This window comes from Embiotoca jacksoni, unplaced genomic scaffold, assembly GCF_022577435.1.
Source record: "Embiotoca jacksoni isolate LCO1_2020_lvr unplaced genomic scaffold, fEmbJac1.0.p SCAF_18, whole genome shotgun sequence".
In the NCBI taxonomy this organism is placed as follows: domain Eukaryota; kingdom Metazoa; phylum Chordata; class Actinopteri; family Embiotocidae; genus Embiotoca; species Embiotoca jacksoni.
This window is the reverse complement of record NW_027185318.1, coordinates 12659176-12679814: the sequence shown is the minus strand read 5'-3', so window position 1 is coordinate 12679814 and position 20639 is coordinate 12659176. Positions and strand designations below refer to the sequence as shown.

The 20639-nt window shown below is 48.4% G+C and overlaps 1 protein-coding gene across 3 annotated transcripts in view; it reads left to right on the top strand.

The window, feature by feature from the left end:
* Positions 1–20639, top strand: part of hectd1 (HECT domain containing 1) — a 28596-nt gene that overhangs the window by 4152 nt on the left and 3805 nt on the right. The window contains exons 4-39 of one of the 3 annotated variants that reach the window (XM_069152838.1): positions 49–283; positions 2348–2575; positions 3140–3421; positions 3595–3865; positions 4069–4145; positions 4263–4361; positions 4544–4658; positions 4888–5062; positions 5407–5545; positions 5872–6042; positions 6565–6787; positions 7094–7357; positions 7470–7681; positions 7770–7916; positions 8279–8373; positions 8682–8787; positions 8887–9021; positions 9139–9278; positions 9589–9801; positions 9974–10084; positions 10187–10353; positions 10451–10627; positions 12896–13897; positions 14702–14923; positions 15234–15367; positions 15464–15620; positions 15780–15850; positions 16377–16528; positions 16626–16680; positions 16781–17009; positions 17166–17248; positions 17539–17666; positions 17907–18108; positions 18223–18360; positions 18495–18979; positions 19109–19267. In XM_069152838.1, the coding sequence (XP_069008939.1) occupies positions 49–283; positions 2348–2575; positions 3140–3421; positions 3595–3865; positions 4069–4145; positions 4263–4361; positions 4544–4658; positions 4888–5062; positions 5407–5545; positions 5872–6042; positions 6565–6787; positions 7094–7357; positions 7470–7681; positions 7770–7916; positions 8279–8373; positions 8682–8787; positions 8887–9021; positions 9139–9278; positions 9589–9801; positions 9974–10084; positions 10187–10353; positions 10451–10627; positions 12896–13897; positions 14702–14923; positions 15234–15367; positions 15464–15620; positions 15780–15850; positions 16377–16528; positions 16626–16680; positions 16781–17009; positions 17166–17248; positions 17539–17666; positions 17907–18108; positions 18223–18360; positions 18495–18979; positions 19109–19267 (6999 nt within the window). Of the gene's footprint in view, positions 1–48; positions 284–2347; positions 2576–3139; positions 3422–3594; positions 3866–4068; positions 4146–4262; positions 4362–4543; positions 4659–4887; positions 5063–5406; positions 5546–5871; positions 6043–6564; positions 6788–7093; positions 7358–7469; positions 7682–7769; positions 7917–8278; positions 8374–8681; positions 8788–8868; positions 9022–9138; positions 9279–9588; positions 9802–9973; positions 10085–10186; positions 10354–10450; positions 10628–12895; positions 13898–14701; positions 14924–15233; positions 15368–15463; positions 15621–15779; positions 15851–16376; positions 16529–16625; positions 16681–16780; positions 17010–17165; positions 17249–17538; positions 17667–17906; positions 18109–18222; positions 18361–18494; positions 18980–19108; positions 19268–20639 lie in introns of all 3 variants that reach the window. The other 2 variants (XM_069152837.1, XM_069152839.1) reach the window with 2 other exon arrangements.

Here is a 20639-nt window from a genome sequence, read left to right as displayed (position 1 = left end):
CAGCTGACTCTCTATCTCTTGCCCCCCCCTCCAATGCCCCCATATCAGATGTCCCCCTCGGACGTTCCTCCCGGCGCTCTGCAAGATCTTCCTGGACGAGAGCGCTCCAGACAACGTGCTTGAGGTCACGGCCCGAGCCATCACCTACTACCTGGACGTGTCAGCGGAGTGCACCCGGAGGATCGTGGGAGTGGACGGGGCCATCAAGGCGCTGTGCAACCGGCTGGTGGTGGTGGAGCTGAACAACAGGACCAGCAGAGACCTGGCTGAGCAGTGTGTCAAGGTAGGAGACGAGGGAGGAGGGACGAGGGTGGAGGGCGGCAGTCGAAGCGACAACAGCAGCATATTTCTGATACGTTTGCTTCATACATTTGCATTATTTTCCATATCTGAATCTTGTGACACGGCCACATCCACCACAGATATCAGGTTCAAAAAGTCATCTTTTGGAGCAAAGTTGCCTGCAGCGTCGACGAGCTCTCAGCTAGCTCAAATAGCTGTTGCTGCAGCTTGATGTTTTTACGGTGAAACACTTCCGTCGCTCTGATGCTGAACTTGTCAGAACAGATTAAACATTCACTAGAACCTGCTTTGTTGGTCTGAAACTGGTTTATTACGGTGGATTAAAATGCAAATTGTCATGTGACTATGTAGTATGTAACGTAGTGTATACGTTATAGCCCATACGATTTGGAATAATGATCTTATCCGCCACACAGCCAGTAACAAGCAGCTGATCCCAGGAATGTGCAGCAGAACTGATCTGATCCACGTCAGTTCAGTGCCACATTACATCATAAAACTGATCACGCATTTGATCAAATTTATGGGCAGAAATATGTGTTCCCAGAAACTGAATGTGAATTATTTAAATTTGAATTTGAATGGCACAATTTGTGACCGAATCCCAATAAACCCCAAATAGAATTTATTTGCTCCCCATTAACTACTGGACTCACTCCATAACTAGTTCCCACAACTCAGATTCAGTTCGCTAATTAAAATTCAATAGATGCTGCAGAAGAATTCTCCAAAGACAGTGTGCAAAATCTACAGTTTTTTAGTTTTCTGTGACGGTGATCAGCTTAAAAAGACATAAGATGAAAGACCCCCTTTTCCCCCCCCCCCCTCTCGGCTACACTGCCTCTGTAGGTATGGTAATCTCTCTTTCTTGGGCAGCTTGCTTCAGCATTTTTTTTTTTTTTTTTTTTTTTACCTCGTTACTGAGACATCCGGGGTTGTGATGTCATCAGTTTGATAAGGCTGATCAGCAGTTTGTTTTGTTCCAGTGAAATCTCATCGGGCGTCTCCCCGATCTGCTGCTCTGTTTATGTATTATTATCCTGATTTAGGTTACGGATGTGATGATTAACTGCTGATCAGAACTCAGCCTGCTGCTGCTCCTCCTGCGTTCAGGGTGTTTTTGTAGAGTTTTGGGAGCAGAGTCACGCCACAGGCAGGAGATCATAACCATGTGCTACCAGATATTTATTAATAGGCTTCACGGGACAGTTGTGTTCTTTATTCAGACTCAAATCGGTCCCAACTCTGATCTGTTCTGCTAATGGCGGCAGAAAGATGCTCTTTATCCATCATGTATTCTAGTTTATGTTGCTTTGTGCTGTTTGAGCCCGTGTTAATAAAAATTTTCCAGGTTGACCTCCCAAATATTAGATTATGAATTGCACTGATCTCCTGATTTGATTCTGGAAGTTTAAATTGCATCAGGAGAATAACAATATTGCATAAAGCTCTTCTCAGAATTTATCCTGGAAGAATTAATGTTTTTTCCATATTCAATACGGGAGCAACACTGTTGTTCTCTTGAATTTAAGATTTTGTTAGGGGCACATTTTATCGGCTAAATTATAAACAAGGAAACGGTTTAAGGACAAGGATTTTTGTAAATACAAAAAATGCCATGTCTTAAATTTTTAGGCCTATGTGTGCTAAACAGTGGAGCAAGAAAAATACAAGATCTTCATCATGTGCATTTGAAAAAAAAACAAATGCTCTTCCAATTTAATTCCAGTTTTGTGAATGATTCCCACCAAATAGGCATGTTAGACATCAAAGGGTGTTCACGCAAAGATCAATTTTGATGTTAAGATCATTCAAATTAAATAAAACTCTGGAAAATTGAGAATTTCAAGTCGTTAAAAATCTGACTTTTGCAATAAACATAGATGGAAACTACCCAAAAGGTGGCTTTAAAGACCAATGGCATGATTTGGAGGATGTCATGTAGCTCGGTTGTATGAAGGTACCAAGAGGCTGAGTTCAAGTATCCATCTAAAGGTACTTTGATCAAGCGTTCGACTACACGTGTGTGCTTGTGTGTCTCCAGGTGCTGGAGTTGATCTGCACCAGGGAGTCCGGCGCCGTGTTCGAGGCCGGCGGTCTGAACTGTGTGCTGAGTTTCATCCGAGACAGCGGCCACCTGGTCCACAAAGACACGCTGCACTCGGCCATGGCCGTGGTGTCCCGCCTCTGCAGCAAGATGGAGCCTCAGGATTCCTCTCTGGAGACCTGCGTCGAGTCTCTGTCCAGCCTCCTCAAACATGAAGACCACCAGGTAACCCCGCGGCTGTTTGAGGCACCTTTCCTGGACTCTTTGAGAATTTTTTTATTTCTTTTGTTTTTGTCATTTATTCCTTATTTACTCCGGCACACATTTCCATGAGATTCACTTCAAACCCTTTACATCAGGGGTCTTCAATGTTTTTCAGGCCAAGGACCCCCAAACTGATAGAGAGATGGAGCAGGGACTCCTTACTATATATATTGTATAAAATTGTGGTTTATATTAAACTGGAGGAGTGCAGGAGGCTTGGAAGGACAGGTCCAGGCTGGTCTGGCGCTGTTAGTGTGCATTTCTGACTGAAAGATAACATCTTCTGCCTCCATTTATACATTCGCTACAATATGTTGGATTCATGTTAATGTGTCTTTAAAGACATTTAAATTTGGAAAAAAAAAATTTTACACTTGCCTAATCAACCAAAAATTTTGCAGACCCCCCCCCCCCCCCCTGTTAAAGACCTCTGCTTTACATCATTTATGACAGTTGCTTTGTCCCTGGGAGGACTTGATAAAACAGGGAAGTTGTCCTCGAGCTCTCACCACTCTCGTCCTCCAGGTGTCAGACGGTGCGCTGCGCTGCTTCGCCTCGTTAGCCGACCGGTTCACCCGCCGCGGCGTGGACCCCGCCCCTTTAGCCAAACATGGCCTGACGGAGGAGCTGCTGTCCCGCATGGCGGCTGCGGGCGGCATCGTGTCGGGCCCCGCCTCTTCCTGCAAGCCGGGCCGGCCCTCGACAGGCGCCGCCCCGTCGGCCAGCGACTCCAAACTGAGCAACCAGGTGTCGACCATCGTCAGCCTGCTGTCCACGCTGTGCAGGGGGTCGCCACTCGTCACACACGTAGGTTCACACACACACACACACACACACACACACACACACACACACACACACACACGCACGCACGCACGTACACACGCCTGACAAAGCACGGGAGGTTGGCCTCGCACTCGTCTCGCTAACCAAAAGTGATCGAGGTATTCAGATGTTTCCGGTGCGTTCCTTCCGTTTAGGACTTGTTGCGTTCGGCGCTGCCCGACTCGATGGAGTCCGCGCTGGGAGGAGATGAGCGCTGCGTGCTGGACACCATGCGGCTGGTGGACCTCCTGCTCGTGCTCCTGTTCGAGGGTCGGAAGGCACTGCCGAAGTCCACGGCGGGCTCAACGAGTCGCATCCCCGGCCTGCGACGTCTGGACAGCTCGGGGGAGAGATCCCACCGACAGCTCATCGACTGTATCCGCAGCAAGGACACCGACGCGCTGATCGATGCCATCGACACCGGAGGTGAGGACTCGACAGACCAAATGCTGCGGGACCCGTGAGCCTCAGAGCGTGTGGTTTCAAAAAAAGAAAATAGGCTGGACACGCGTATGAGCGTGACGCAATAAATAACGTCACTGACTCGCTACTGAATTATTAACAAGCCAGATTTGAATTCGGGTAGAAAATGGGAACAACATTAAATAACTATGCGTTTTCCGTCGCAGCTTTTGAAGTGAACTTCATGGACGATGTTGGACAGACGCTGCTCAACTGGGCTTCTGCTTTTGGCACACAGGAAATGGTAAAGAAAATGAATCGAGACACAAAGCTCCTCGTTGGAAAATTTGATTTCTCCTTCTCGTTTTTAAAAAAAATTTCAATTAAACTTCAACAAACTGTGTGTTTGTTGTTGCTCCAGGTGGAGTTTCTGTGTGAGAGGGGGGCTGACGTCAACAGAGGTCAGAGGTCATCCTCACTACACTACGCTGCCTGTTTCGGACGCCCACAAGTAGCCAAGGTAACAAACAAAGATCCACAGTGAATACACAGTGTAAATGCAGATGAGGTTCAAATCATTCAGCAGTCAGACTCTATTAAGTTTGTCACATCAAACATCTGACCGGTTGTGTGTCTGTAACGTGTGTGTGTGTCTGTGACGTGTGTGTGTGTGTGTGTGTGTGTGTGTGTGTGTGTTTACAGACGCTGCTGCGTCACGGAGCCAACCCTGACCTGAGGGACGAGGACGGAAAGACTCCTCTGGACAAGGCCAGGGAGAGAGGACACAGCGAGGTGGTGGCGATACTGCAGTCACCCGGTTAGTAAACCCAATAACCCATCTCCGTCCGACCTCATCATTCTGCTTATTCATGCACACACGGCCAAATCGAATGAATTAATCATTACACATAAAAAAAAGAAAAGCTCAATCCTTCCATTTTCTGCCACGTATCCGGAGTCCCAGTCAACGGCACCTTTTATTTTTTTTTTATTTTTTTTTTTGCACGATCCAGATAAAAATCTGTCAAATCCGCTCGTGTTTTCAGGCGACTGGATGTGTCCGGTGAACAAAGGCGATGACAAGAAGAAGAAAGACGTGAACAAGGAGGAGGAGGAGGGCAGCGAGCCCAAAGGAGACCCAGAAATGGCTCCCATCTACCTGAAGAGACTTCTGCCTGTTTTTGCACAAACCTTTCAGCAAACCATGCTGCCTTCTATTAGGTAACCTGAACCACAGTCGCAGCAATATACACCAAGTATTGATCACTTTATTCTAGCATTTGTTTGTTGGGATAAGTCAGATAAAACAAAATTTAATACTGAATACAAATAAGGATTACCTGAACTTCATTAGTTTGATTCAGAACAGATGGAAGTGCACCACCATGTCCGCTCTTAATTCTAATGTAATTAGAGCAGATAAAAGGTGGACTGCACCTTTTAAGCCGAGCTGTCTGTGATTGGTTGGAACAAAGCGAAGCGACAACACGTTTCCCTTTTTGTTTGTTTTTTTCCCCTTGAAAAATAAAGATGTACATTTTATTTTTTATTTTTTTATTTTTTAGGAAAGCCAGTCTGGCTCTGATCAGGAAGATGGTCCACTACAGCAGTGAAGTTCTGCTGAAGGAGGTGTGTGACAGCGAGACGGGACATAACCTGCCCACGGTGCTGGTGGAGATCACTGCGACTGTCCTGGACCAGGAGGTACACACACACACACACACACACACACACACACACAGACACACACGTTTCCATCATTTCAGAGTAGGAAAAAAAATCCACCGGAACCAAACATCCAAACACAGCCAGACCTGTGGAAACAAGATTTAAATCCCCACAACAGTAGTAACACAAGTACAAACACGCATCACACTCTAACCCCTCCGCGTTCACCCCCTCTTTTATCAAATTAAAAGCTCGTAAGCAGTTTGTTTGTTGGACTCTTGGAGAGAGGGAAGAAAAAAAATGCTTTGTAGATGACAAATACTGAGAAACTCCTTCCCGCTCTTTCTTTCTCTCTGCGTCAGGACGACGACGACGGTCACCTCCTGGCCCTGCAGATCATCAGGGATCTGGTGGACAAAGGCGGCGACGTTTTCCTCGACCAGCTGGCCCGACTGGGTGTCATCAACAAGGTGTCGACTCTGGCTGGACCGGCGTCCGATGACGAGAATGAGGATGAAGCGAAGCCCGAGAAGGTACAGCGAGACACAGCGAGAGGAAGGACAATGAGATACAGCAGAGGCTTCAGATTTTAAGACCTGATTTTTGATTCTGCAGCGTCGCATTCAAAAAAACTTTAACAATGGATGAAAATCTTTTTCTATGTCCAGTTGTTGATTTATAGCTGTGCAACAGAGTTGGATCAGCTAAATTCAAGAAATTTTTTCATCATTCTGGTAAATCCTGATTTTCTTGAAGGGAAAAAATAATTTAAATTTGGACATTTTGGATTCTTTTTCTGTCCCTTTAACTTATCATATTCAGATATTAGTTGTGTAATTAGACACTCTCAGTCTCAGCCCGTTTTTTTTCCCAAGTTAGTTCGATGTACTTTTTTTTTTTTCACCACAATTTACCATTTAACAGAACATCAAAATCCAAAAGCGGATATGATTAAAGTCGTCTTTGCATCTTCTTTTTGTTTTGTTTGGTCAAACGTGTTCCAAACATTACGTGCATATCTGACTGAATGTCGTGCATGGCCGTTTGTCCTGCAGGAGGAGGAGGCACAGGAGGATGCTAGGGAGATCCAGCAGGGGAAGCCGTACCACTGGAGGGACTGGTCCATCATCAGAGGGAGGGACTGTCTCTACATCTGGTCCGATGCCGCCGCCCTCGAGCTCTCCAATGGCTCCAACGGCTGGTTCAGGTTCATCCTGGACGGGAAGCTGGCCACCATGTACTCCAGCGGGAGTCCCGAGGGCGGGTCGGACAGCTCCGGTATGAATAATTGTGGTAGGCTGTAGCTCAGTTGGTAGAGTGGGTTGTACATTAATCAGAAGGTTGGTGGTTCGATCCCAGCTCCTGCTGTCCACATGCCTAAGTGTCCTTGAGCAAGACACTGACCCCTAAAAAATTGCTCCCGATGGTGTACCATCGGTGTGTTGTAAGCCGCTTTGGATAAAAGCGTCAGCTAAATGAAATGTAATGAATAAGGCTCTCCAAATGACACTCGCCTCAATGTGTTTTAGTTGTTGCTCCGGCTGATGTCTCTTTTCCGTTTTTTTGTTTTTTTTTTTACTCCAGAGTCCCGCAGTGAATTCTTGGAGAAGCTGCAGCGAGCGAGGAGTCAGGTGAAACCCGTAACGGCCAGTCAGCCCATCCTGTCCAGCGTCGGCCCCACCAAGCTGACGGTGGGCAACTGGTCTCTGACCTGCCTGAAGGACGGGGAGATCGCCATCCACAACTCGGATGGGCAGCAGGCCACTATCCTGAAGGAGGACCTGCCCGGCTTCGTCTTCGAGTCCAACAGAGGAACCAAACACTCATTCACCGCCGAGACGTCGCTGGGTGAGTCTTGGACTCGGGGAAACACTTCTTGAACCCGAAGAGGGGAACGCGTCTGCGTTAGCCGCTGCGCTCGGACGTCATTGCATTTCCCCGCTGCCGTGTGTTCCCCCAGGCTCCGAGTTCGTGACGGGCTGGACGGGGAAGCGAGGCAGGAAGCTGAAGTCGAAGCTGGAGAAGACGAAGCAGAAGGTGAAGAGCATGGCGAGGGAGCTGTACGACGACCACTTCAAAGCGGTGGAGAGCATGCCCAGAGGAGTGGTGGTCACTCTGAGGAACATCTCCACGCAGCTGGAATCCGCCTGGGAGCTGCACACCAACAGACAGGTACACGGGCACGTTGGATTCATCACAGTCGTGTTGTTGTTGTTGTTGTTGATGTGTTGTGTGACACGTGTGTGTGTGTCGTTAACAGTGTATTGAAGGGGAGAACACGTGGAGGGATCTGATGAAAACAGCTCTGGAGAACCTGATCGTAGTCCTGAAGGACGAAAACACCATTTCTCCGTATGAGATGTGTAGCAGTGGCCTGGTCCAGGCTCTGTTCACTGTCCTCAACAATGTCAGTGTCCTTTAAAACCTTCTCTTCAATCCCTGTTTTTTTTGTTTTGTTTTTAAATATACCAATTGAGTAATATTCTTGTTATATATTATTAATATTCTCTGAGTCCAGGTCAGTTGACGATTGTATTACAAGCAATTAACGTTGTGTACATCAGGGAAGCACCGACAACAATACAAAAGTGAATAAATAATACCACATAAATTTATAGATTTTATCATTAGGCCTCAAATTGGCTGTTTTTCTGTTATTCTTCGATCAGTATGACCATCGAAAGGTATTAACAATGTTGTTTAATGTGTTATTAAATGCAACATAACACATTGAAAGTGTGATCTGAAGCCGTTGTTGTCTGTGTGCAGAGCGTGGACCTGGACCTGAAACATGATTGTAAGCCTTTAATGGAGAGGATCAATGTCTTTAAGGCGGCTTTCAGCGAGAACGAAGATGATGAGAGGTAACAACATGCTCACATCCTGACTTCAGTTAATGAACCCAAAGCTCCCGCTCGCACGTAATGATGTTAGAAACAAACTAATGACGAATAACCAGAGGATTCTTTGGTTTCTCCGGTAATGATTATTCTGCTCGCCCACTCAGTGAGACTTGCAGCGCTTCAGACGATTCATAATCGATGTGAAGGAACGAAACAAAGATATTTTTTTTTTGTCGTTGAATTTAATCCGATTTTCCAGTCAAATTAAAGCTGATGATTAACGTTGTGTTTGTGTGTGTGTGTGTGTGTGTGTGTGTGCGTGCGCGCAGCCGACCAGCTGTTGCCTTAATACGTAAACTGATAGCTGTCCTGGAGTCAATAGAACGTCTACCTCTGCACCTGTACGACACTCCGGGATCCTCATACAACCTGCAGGTGAGTCACCGTGTCTATTGGACGCCGGTGGGTCATCGCGGATACTGATTGGTTTGCTGCATGCGCGCCTTCTGACGGAAGTGTGTCTGTGCGCTCCAGATCTTGACGAGGCGGCTGCGGTTCCGTCTGGAGCGTGCACCGGGGGAGACGGCTCTGATCGACCGGACGGGCCGCATGTTGAAGATGGAGCCGCTCGCTACTGTGGAGTCTCTGGAGCAGTACCTGCTGAAGATGGTGAGGACACGCTTAAAAAACAAAACAAAACATGAATCACACATTCAACCAGTACAGTTCAGTTTTAACCTCCCTCCCTCCCTCCTCTCCTTCCTCCTCCTCCTCTTCGTCCTCCAGGTGGCGAAGCAGTGGTACGACTTTGAGCGCTCGTCCTTTGTCTTTGTGAGGAAGCTGAGGGAAGGACAGACGTTCACCTTCAGACATCAACACGACTTTGATGAGAACGGCATCATCTACTGGGTCGGAACCAACGCTAAGTAAGAGCAGTCGTACGGCCACAAAAAACGGAACAAAAAGGGCAGCTGCTTTTTTTTTTTTTCCCAGTACAGTTTTATTCAGCGCACACAAGAAGGAAAGAAATAATTTAGCAGATTTTGAATGGAGTTTAGTTTAACAATCTGTCTTGTGTATATCAGGCAAATGAAACATGATATATTCATACTTTGTTCTACTCGTAGACTCATGAAAGAAGCTTAATGTGGAGTTTGAAATGATAAATTAGCGTCCAGACTTTCAGTTTCAACGGAATTTATTCTTCTGACCAAACCGCACTTTCGTCCCTCTCAGGACGGCCTACGAGTGGGTGAACCCCGCGGCTTACGGTCTGGTGGTGGTGACGTCTTCGGAGGGGCGGAACCTCCCTTACGGGCGACTGGAGGACATCCTGAGCCGCGACAGCTCCGCCCTCAACTGCCACACCAACGACGACAAGAACGCCTGGTTCGCCGTCGACCTCGGCCTGTGGGTGATTCCCACAGCGTACACGCTCAGGCATGCAAGGTATGGAAACAAACGCGCCTTCCCAGATGCAAGCGTGCGGTCTGAAACGCCAGATAACAAAGCGAGAGACAGCAGGAAACTGGGCAATGAGCGAGGTGATGAAGCAAATGAATGGCATCAAACTGACATTTCTTTTTTTTTCCTGTGCTTCCTCCTCTTCTTCCTCCTGCAGGGGTTATGGCCGCTCGGCGTTGAGGAACTGGGTGTTTCAGGTGTCGAAGGACGGTCAGAACTGGACGACTCTCTACACCCACGTCGACGACGGCAGCCTCAATGAGCCGGGGTACGCCCAATCTGCCAAACTCCCACCATCCCGGTCTAAACCACGCGCTTTGGCGGACGTTGATTTAACTCTTTTTTTGTTTGTTTTGTTTTTCTCTCACAGGTCGACTGCCACGTGGCCTCTGGATCCCTCCAAAGAGGAAAAGCAGGGCTGGAGACACATCCGAATCAAACAGATGGGAAAGAACGCCAGCGGCCAGACGCACTACCTGTCCCTGTCCGGACTGGAGCTGTACGGCACCGTCACCGCTGTGTGCGAGGACCAGCTAGGTGAGAACTCGTTTGAGACCGTTAGGTCAAATTTCCAGATTTCTTTCGGCGGCACAGTCTGAGCCTGACGTCCGCTCTCGCCACCCTCCTCCCTCAGGTAAAGCCGTGAAAGAGGCAGAGGCGAACCTGCGTCGCCAGCGCCGCCTGTTCCGCTCCCAGGTGATGAAGTACATTGTCCCCGGGGCGCGGGTCGTCCGCGGCATCGACTGGAAGTGGCGCGACCAGGACGGGAACCCGGGCGGAGAGGGCACCGTGACCGGAGAGGCTCACAACGGTAAGACGGGACAGAAAACCCTGAAACTGTAAAAGTAAAAACCCGATGCATCTTTGATCCTGCAGCCGGACGAGGAGTAACTGCTGGTGTATTTGGAAAAATGTCGTTTTTTAAGGTTTCGTTAACAGGAGTCCGCGTTTCCGCTCCGATGTGGGCAGACGTTTGTGCCATAAAACAATATGTAAACCCATATTTCTTATTTTGAGTTGGCTTGCAGAAAGCTGGTCCTAAATCTGAAGTGAATTAAACAATGACGTTTTTAAAAGATCACGTACAGATACAAAAATAGGTTGAAATTATTATTATTATTATTTTTTTTTTTTTTTCATCTTCAGTTTTACTGGATCAGATCTGCCCACAGTCGGCATTCTGGTGTTTTACTCCCATAATTAATAAGGATACATAAAATATGTCTGAACAGAGCAGGTTCCTCGCCGTGTGTACAGTAACCCTTTTCTCCTCGCATCCTCCTACACCTGACCTTGAACCCTTCGGCTGTCAGAGGGCTGATTAACAGTGACGTGTCTCGTCTGCGCCACGGCCTCAAGTTCACATGCCAAGTTCTGTACTTTTACTTCATTTCCAAAATGGAAATAAAGAAATCGGACTTATCGATTTAAAAAAAAAAAAAATCAAATAGTTCTGAGTGAATTTCGACTTCTGTATTAGTAAGGTTTGTCATTTTAACCAACGACATGACACGCTTTTCTTTTCAATTTTAAATTGTTAGCACTGGAGTTTAGTGATTAATCGTCAGTTAACTGGTCAAACTGAAGAAGCACAGTTTCACTCAGACAGTGGCAAATTTGTGCAAAATGAGTTACAATTTTGAGAGGGTTTTATGAAGTAGTTTGGACTTTTGGTCCCTTTTTTTGTTTTTCAGGATTTCTCAAAAGCTTCTCGGCAGATTTCAGTGAAACTTGGTTGCGTGTGCTTGCCAAGAAACAAGTGATCAGCTTTTGCGACGAAGCCACAAATTTCCACTTCTACATTTATACATTCAACCTTGAACATCAGATTTAAATAAGAGCCACACGTACACGACAATCAGCAAACACCCCTCCTCCCTCCTCTTTCCTCCTCCTCCTTCCTCTTCCTCTCTGCCTCCTGCTCCTCCTGATGTTTCTGTGTTTTTATTCAGATCTGATGTTCTGGAGACGGCACCAGCAGCTCCTTCGATTATCATTTAAAAAAAAAGAAAAGAAAAAAAAGAAAGAATCATCACAAAGCAGGGATGATCGTTATTGTTGTTTCTGAGTTTTAATTTCTCCCGTTTGTGGCTTTGACGCTTTGCATTTGCCAGAAATATTTTCTACTTTTTGCTTTGATTGTCATTTTCTGTGACCGTGTTCATATTTTTCTCTCGTTGCTCCACCTGCACCAAAAAAAAAAAAACTCCACAAGTGGAGTTAAAAAAAAAAGAAAAAAAAAAAAAAGATTATAACAAAGTCACAGTGAAACAGCACTTCTATGGAGTGTTGCATAAATTCTTTTAATTAATCTTTTCGGCTCTTTATTCAGGGTTTAGATAATGTAGCCTATGACAGAGACTTTAATCCAATCGCAGCTCATTTCAGAGAGAGAGATGGCTTTCCTACTGGCTGTTCGACAAAATGCAGATGCAGGTCCTTTCAGACATACAGCCTCAGTTAAGAGGCAGAAAATCCTGGTAAAAAAGTTATTGCAGCATTGGCAGCAACTACCGACACAAATCAAAATGAGAGTCTTATGATCCGATGCAAGCACTTTCTGGGATCTGGGCAGAAATTCAGCCCGGGACTCAGCCCAGGACTGCTTGTGTGATTGGCTAGTTAGCTCATGCTCTCAAGGGCACCCCGAATGAGAGGCACAGAGAGAAGGAAAAGCTTGAGGATTGTTTGAAAGCCCACAAATGCAGTTGTCCTCCCAGGATTTTGTATGCCTGATTGCCAACACGAGTCAATATCAGCAAAGCGTTTTCAGAGACGGTTGCAGATGATTTTTCCTTTTACTTGACTAATCGGTTATTTGTTAAGGCTCCACCATACACCAGTATTTTTCACTGTGACTTTAAAGGACCATTTCGCATAAAGTTTCTGATCTGAACTGGTCCAGTGTGGAGCTGCTCTGACTGTAAGCTGCTTCTTTGCTGTCCTCCTTCTCTCTCTCTCTCTCTCTCTCTCTCTCTCTCTCTCTCTCTCTCTCTCTCTGTCTCTCTCTCTGTCTCTCTCTCTGCCGGGTCTCTGACATCCATCCGTCCGTCTCCCTCCTATCTCTCTGTCCATCCAGGCTGGATTGATGTAACCTGGGATGCTGGCGGCTCTAACTCTTACCGTATGGGCGCTGAAGGGAAGTTTGACCTCAAGCTTGCTCCAGGGTACGACCCTGAGTCGGCTGCCACAGCGCCGTCACCCAAACCTATCTCATCCACTGTTTCAGGCCCCGCCTCCTCCACGGTGGGACCCTCTGTGACGCCGGCGGCCAGTGGCGGCACCACCACTACCACCTCCTCGTCCTCCTCCTCCTCCACTTCCTCGTCCTCGCAGCAGCAGTCGTGGAGCAGCCTGGTGAAAAATAACTGTCCCGACAAGGGCGGGGCCTCATCGCTGGGCGGGGCCAGCTCCTCCAGCAGGAAGGGCAGCAGCAGCTCCGTCTGCAGTGTCGCGTCCTCCTCCGACATCAGCCTGAGCTCCTCCGCTGGGCTGCCGGGTGCGGGGGGCCTGCGGCTGGAGAGGAGAGCCGAGGGGCTGCTGCTGGACCAGGGCGCTGGGGTGGGCGGAGTAACGGGAGGCGGGGTCGGTTCCGACGGACACCTGCCGGAGCCGATCGTCGTGCTGTCCACCGCGGGGGAGGGCGAATCTGGCTCGGCGTCCAGCTCCGGCACGCTCACTGCTGACACGTCCGCCACCGGAGACGAAGCCCGAAACAATGACTCATCCGTGGCCGCCGCCGACCCGGCAACGGCTATCTCTATGGGGCTGGTGAGCGTGAGCTCCCCCGACGTCAGCTCGGTGTCGGAGTCCTCCAGCAAGGACACGCCTTCCCAGAGGCCCCTATGCTCGGCGGCCAACGCCCGGCTGTCGGTCAGCTCCCTGCTGGCCGCCGGCGCTCCCATGAGCTCCAGCGCCAGCGTGCCCAACCTGTCGTCCCGAGAGGCTAGCCTCATGGAGTCGTTTGTCCGCCGCGCGCCCAACATGTCGCGCACCAACGCCACCAACAACATGAACCTGAGCCGCAGCAGTAGCGACAACAACACCAACACACTGGGCAGGAACGTCATGAGTACTGCCAGTGAGTACGGCAACATTAACACAGTAGTGCCATTAAAAGACGGGTGATACACCAACACTGTGAGTGGATGCTTAACATGACTCCACTAGTACTGCAGTACAACTGTCTAGCACGAATTACACTGGGCAACAAGATTTTTTTTTTTTTTTTTTTTATCCCACAAACTAATAATGGTGCATTTTAAAGTACTTTTTATGCTGAATTCAAATCGGCTTAAAGGATTTTTCTACCAGGCAGTTTTGAAGTAAATGACTTATTCATAAATGATGCTGTTGTTACACTTAACGTAACTTTTGCCACTTTTTCATGTACATTCGAGTAGTCTGGAAACAACAAAACCCCAAATTTTTTGATTCAGCAGATTTTTGTTTTTGTTTTTTTGGTAGGACAAAATCATTGTTAATCAATTTAATATCAATGCACCATCAAAATCTATGAAAGTAAAAGTAAACAATCAAATCTGATTAGCGCTACTCTTGAAGTCATATAGGAACAGTCTCCGCCGGGATGAAGATGCTAACCAGTGAGTTTGAATTGGCTGTGTGTAGAGTGGCTGACTAAAAATGCACGTCGGACGTTTCTGAGTCTCGAGGTCAAACCCGAGACCAAATCCAGTTGGAGTTCTCTGGTTCACATCCTGCTGGTTGAACGAGCATGAGCAGCCCTCCAGCCAATCGGCAGCCTTTCCTCCCAGTCAGCTGACTGACTGGAGCGTAACGAGCTTTACCTGCTGCTTCGTCTCTTCGGTTCCTGACCAACTAACCGCCATTTAATTTGTTTGTTTGTTTGTTTGTGTGTTTGCAGCTTCTCCTCTCATGGGCGCTCAGAGCTTTCCTAACCTCACCACCACTGGCACAACCTCCACCGTTACCATGTCAACCTCCATAGTAACCAGCAGCAATAATGTAGCCACGGCCACCACGGGCCTGTCTGTGGGCCAGTTGCTAAGCAACACCCTGACCACTAGCCTGACGTCCACATCTAGCGAGAGTGACACGGGACAGGAGGCCGAGTTCTCTCTCTATGGTTGGTGTCTCACACACACACACACACACACACACAGAGCCTGCTTCAGCTAACTTGCTGTCTAACTCTTACAACAAGGAGCAGAGTTTCGAGCTGTTGCATGACATCAGATAAGAGTTTGTCACATTAATAATGAATGGATAAATTATTTTACGTCCTTGAAATATGTTTCTGTAAGTGAATTTACAAGATACAATCAAAAAGTTCAGAGACTGTCCCATTGTTTCGTCCACTGTTCAGAACTATTTATCCCACGTTATGCGTCTTCTACGTCTCCCTCGCTGTCCCTCTTTCTGGAAACCTCCTGTAGACTTCCTGGACAGTTGCCGTGCCAACACTCTGCTGGCTGAGCTGGACGACGAAGAGGACCTCCCAGAGCCTGATGACGACGACGATGAGAACGAAGACGACAATCAGGAGGACCAGGAGTACGAGGAGGTCCTGGTAAGTAAACTGGCATCTTTGAGTTCACCGCTTATTGACAGGAAGTGATGTCAGAAGATGTGATGTGTGTGTGTGTGTATGGCCGCTGTCCTGCAGGAGGAGGAGGAGTATGAGACCAAAGGAGGACGCAGGAGGACGTGGGACGATGACTTTGTCCTGAAGAGGCAGTTCTCCGCTCTGGTCCCCGCCTTCGACCCCCGACCAGGAAGAACCAATGTCCAGCAGACCACCGACCTGGAGATCCCCCCACCGGGTACGACACACACACACACACACACACACACACACACACACACACACACACCAGCCCTGAACACGGCAACATCTTTCAATTTAAATTTGGATAAAAATGCATTCAAATGAAATAAGTGTTTCAGTAAAAGTGAATTTCTCACTTTCTGCTTTGGTTCAGGTACTCCTCGCTCGGAGGTTCAGGAGGAGGTGGAATGCACTCCGTCTCCCCATCTTGCTCTCACGCTGAAGGTAAAATGGATTACACAACACATTAATGAGCTAATGAGTCCATCACGACTTAAAATTCTTCCAAAGGTTCACTTTCTGATTTGGTGCCATTTTAGAATCGTACATTAAAGTCTGGAAGAAGCACCGAGTTCAGATAAATACAAATCTGACAATTGAAAGCCCTTAAAAAAAAAAAACTAAAAAAAATTATTTGACTTTTTTTGTTTGAAACCCGACACTACGGTCTTGATTAAGAATGTTTGCTCACAAAAACCTCCTTCTAATGCCAGGATGTCAAAAGATGTCATGTTTAATTCACAATGAGAGAAAATCTAATTTATGATTAAATATTTCTTTGAAAATGTGGAAACCTTCTTTGTTAAATGTTTTCATTGTCACCGAAAAAAAAAATTGGAAACAAAAAAAACAAGCCACGCGCTAATTTGTTGTGTGTGTGTGTGTGTGTGTGTGTGTGTGTGTGTGTGTGTGTGTGTGTGTGTGTGTGTGTGTGTTGTGTGTGTGTGTGTGTGTGTGTGTGTGTTTTCAGGTGGCCGGGCTGGGTACAACCCGGGAGGTGGAGCTTCCTCTGTCCAACTACAAGTCCACCATCTTCTACTACGTCCAGCGGCTGCTGCAGCTCTCCTGCAACGGATCCGTGAAGACGGACAAACTGCGGCGCATCTGGGAGCCGACGTACACGTAAGAGAGGAGGCCGTCTGAATCGGACACGTACGAACTGTTCGCGGGGATCTCGCCGACGTTGTGAGTTTTAACTGAGGCTGTTTTTCTGCTGCAGGATAATGTACAGAGAGCTGAAAGACTCTGACAAAGAGAAGGAAAGCGGAAAGATGGTGAGTCGGCATGCCGTTGCTGTAAATGATGACGTCGCAGCTCCGGCTGTGGTGGTGGCGCTGTTCACCGAACCTGACCTGTGATCTCTTCTCCCCACAGGACTTCTGCGAACACGGTGTCGGGGTTGGGGGTCGCTCCGGTGGTCTGAGCCCAAGCTCGATTTCCGCCAATCAGAGCAGTGAGATCCTGGGCGGGGCCAGAGAGGCGGCGCAGGCCAAGGCGGGCTGCAGCCAGAACGCCTGCGGGGTGGAAGACGTCCTGCAGCTGCTGCGCATCCTCTACATCATCGGAGGAGACGCCAGCCCCAATGCACGCACACTGCAGGAGGGTACGGAAACACACACACACACACACACACACACACACACACACACACACACACACACACACACACACACAGAAACGGCGGCAGATTTGTTTCTGCAGACATTTTAATTTGGCAGGTTTTCTTTTTTTTTTTTAAATGATGAACTTGTTTGTGCAGATGTGGACGAGCTGCAGTTCAACGCGGCTCCAGAGGAGTTCACCAGCAAGAAGATCACCACCAAGATCCTGCAGCAGATCGAGGTCAGTACATCGTGGTTTTACCGTTTCAAGCGGCTTTTATGAAGGAAAAATACCTCGTACGTCTGTTTTTGTGCTTCCAATAGGACTTCCTGTGCTGTTTTTGCGCACACAGCTAGTTGTAGCATCAGCGGTATGTCGGTTCAGTCGAGATCAACTGCAGTATTTAAGATACAAATAAATATATAATGCGGTGACACGTTGGTATTAAGCTGTGAAAAAGTAAACGACACCCGTGCTTAGCTTATCTTTCCTGTTCATGTATGAAGACTGAGCGGTTTTGTGTTTTCCAGGAGCCTCTGGCTCTTGCCAGCGGAGCGCTGCCCGACTGGTGTGAACAGCTCACCTCCAAGTGTCCTTTCCTCATCCCCTTCGAGACTCGACAGCTCTACTTCACCTGCACCGCCTTCGGAGCCTCCAGGTGAGCCGTACAGACAGACAGACATATTTGCTAACCCACAATAAGCTGCTATAAAAACAGTTCGAACATATTCAAATAACTTGGAGGAAAATGTCCGAAAGACACTTAAACTGTACGTTTTAAGTGAGTATGAACAAATCTGGATAGACCCTGCCTTAAAAAAATAAATAAATCGGGAATTCAAGTTTATGGAAATGCAAAAGACTCAAAAGAACAAAAAAAAACTAAATGTGCCTGCAGGGCAATCGTGTGGCTCCAGAACCGGCGGGAGGCAACCATGGAGCGCTCCCGGCCGTCCACCACGGTGCGGCGGGACGACCCCGGAGAGTTCAGGGTGGGTCGGCTCAAGCACGAGCGAGTCAAAGTCCCCCGGGGAGAGGCCATGATGGAGTGGGCCGAGTCCGTCATGCAGCTCCACGCCGACAGGAAGTCCGTGCTGGAGGTGAGACGGGAGTTTTCAAATTCTGAAGTTCAATTAATCAATAATAGCAATCAGCAAAAATCACAACACGGAAGTAAAGCACGCGAATGTAAATATACTGTCTCTTGCGTGCAGGTGGAGTTCCAGGGTGAGGAGGGAACAGGTCTCGGTCCAACTCTGGAGTTTTACGCTCTGGTGGCTGCAGAGTTTCAGAGGACGTCCCTGGGAATCTGGCTGTGTGACGACGACTTCCCCGACGATGAGTCTCGACAGGTAAGATTCGCGAAAACACTCGCATGGCGGCCATAAATCCTGCTCCTCTTGTCTTTTTTTTTTTTTATTCCTTTCCAAATGATTGGATTCATCCGCTGCAGTCAGCTGAGCATCATCTGTTGCTCGTGTTGCAGGTGGACCTGGGCGGCGGCCTGAAGCCCCCCGGTTACTACGTCCAGCGCTCCTGCGGCCTGTTCCCGGCTCCGTTCCCTCAGGACAGCGAGGAGCTGGAGCGGAACACCAAGCTCTTCCACTTCCTGGGCGTCTTCTTGGCCAAGTGCATCCAGGACAACCGGCTGGTGGACCTGCCGGTCTCGCAGCCCTTCTTCAAGCTGCTCTGCATGGGCGACATCAAGTCCAACATGAGCAAGCTGCTGTACCAGTCTCGCAGCTCGCCGCAGGGCCACGACCCCGAGCGGCCGTACCTGCAGCCCTTCCTGCTGCTGTCCGAGGTGCAGTCGGAGGCGTCCACCGAGGAGAGCCAGGAGACATACTCCGTGGGCAGCTTCGATGAGGACTCCAAGTCCGAGTTCATCATGGACCCGCCCAAGCCCAAACCACCCGCCTGGTACCACGGCATCCTGACCTGGGACGACTTCCAGCTCGTCAACCCGCACAGGTCAGATGGCCGCCAGTCAGTCGGTCACCCGTCTCGCCATAAGTTTTAAACGGAAAACTCACCGCGTCCGTTTCCTCTGCTTCCATTTCTCCCTTTCTCCTTGCATCCTTCCTCCTCTTCCTCCTGCAGGGCGAGGTTCCTGAAAGAGGTGAAGGAGCTGGCGGTGAAGAGGAGGCAGATTCTGGCCAGCAAGAGTTTGTCCGAGGACGAGAAAAACACTAGACTGCAGGACCTGATGCTGAGGAACCCGCTGGGCTCAGGACCCCCACTCAGCATCGAGGACCTCGGGTAAAACACACGCACACACACACACACACACACACACACACACACACACCACACACACCACACACATACACACACACACACACACACACACACACACACACACACACACACACACACACACACACAAGACCTGCAGGTTTCCATGGTTATACTCTGCGTGGCCACTGTTTCCTTAGGGAGGCTGGATGATCCAATTAAAGGCCAAGACAAAAGTACAGATGGAGGCGAACAGTAACTGATAATCATTCACAATTGAAACATTACATTACATTACATTTCATTTAGCTGATGCTTTTATCCAAGTGACTTACAATAAGTGCATTTCAACCACGAGGGTACAAAACCCAGAACAACAGGAATCAAGAAAATACAATTTCTTCAAGAAAGCCAAACTACAAAGTGCTATCAGTAAGTGTCATTTTAAGTGCTACTAAAGTTCTACTGTTCAAGGTAAAGTCGGAAGAGGTGTGTTTGTAGTTTGCGGCGGAAGATGTACAGAGTTTCCGCTGTCCTGATGTCGGTGGGGAGCTCATTCCACCATTTAGGAGCAAAAAGTCGTGATTTTGTAGTGTTTAGCTCGCAGTGAGGGAGCAACAAGCCGATTGGTAGAAGCAGAGCGGAGGGAGCAGGCTGGGATGTAGGGTTTGACCATGTCCTGGATGTAGACTGGACCCGATCTGTTCACAGCGCGGTACGCAAGTACCAATGTCTTGAAACGGATGCGGGCAGCTACCGGTAACCAGTGAAGAGAGTGGAGGAGTGGAGTAGTGTGAGTGAATTTCGGGGGGTTAAAGACCAGTCGAGCTGCGGCATTCTGGATGAGCTGCAGAGGTCGAATGGCGCTAACGGGTAGACCTGCCAGGAGGGAGTTACAGTAGTCCAGACGTGAGATGACCAGAGCCTGGACCAGAACCTGCGCCGCCTTCTGAGTGAGAAGAGGACGTATTCTCCTGATGTTGTGCAGCATGTATCTACAGGAACGTGTCGTTGCAGCGATGTTGGCAGAAAGAGAGAGTTGACTGTCGAGTGTCACGTCGAGGTTCCTAGCAGTCAGGGTCGGGGATAACAGAGTTGTCCAAGGTAATGGTCAGGTCGAGGGTGGGAGAGTCTTTCCCCGGAAGGAAGAGCAGTTCGGTTTTGTCGAGGTTGATTTTCAGGTGGTGTGAGGACATCCACTGAGAGATGTCAGTCAGACAGGCAGAGATTAATGCGGCTACCTGTGTTTCAGATCGGGGAAAAGAGAGGATCAGTTGGGTGTCATCAGCATAGCAGTGGTAGGAAAAGCCATGTGAGTGAATGACAGAGCCGTAGTTATAATATGTTTATGTAGTTACTCCCAGAGTACTCTGGTGTACAGAGAGAAGAAGAGGCG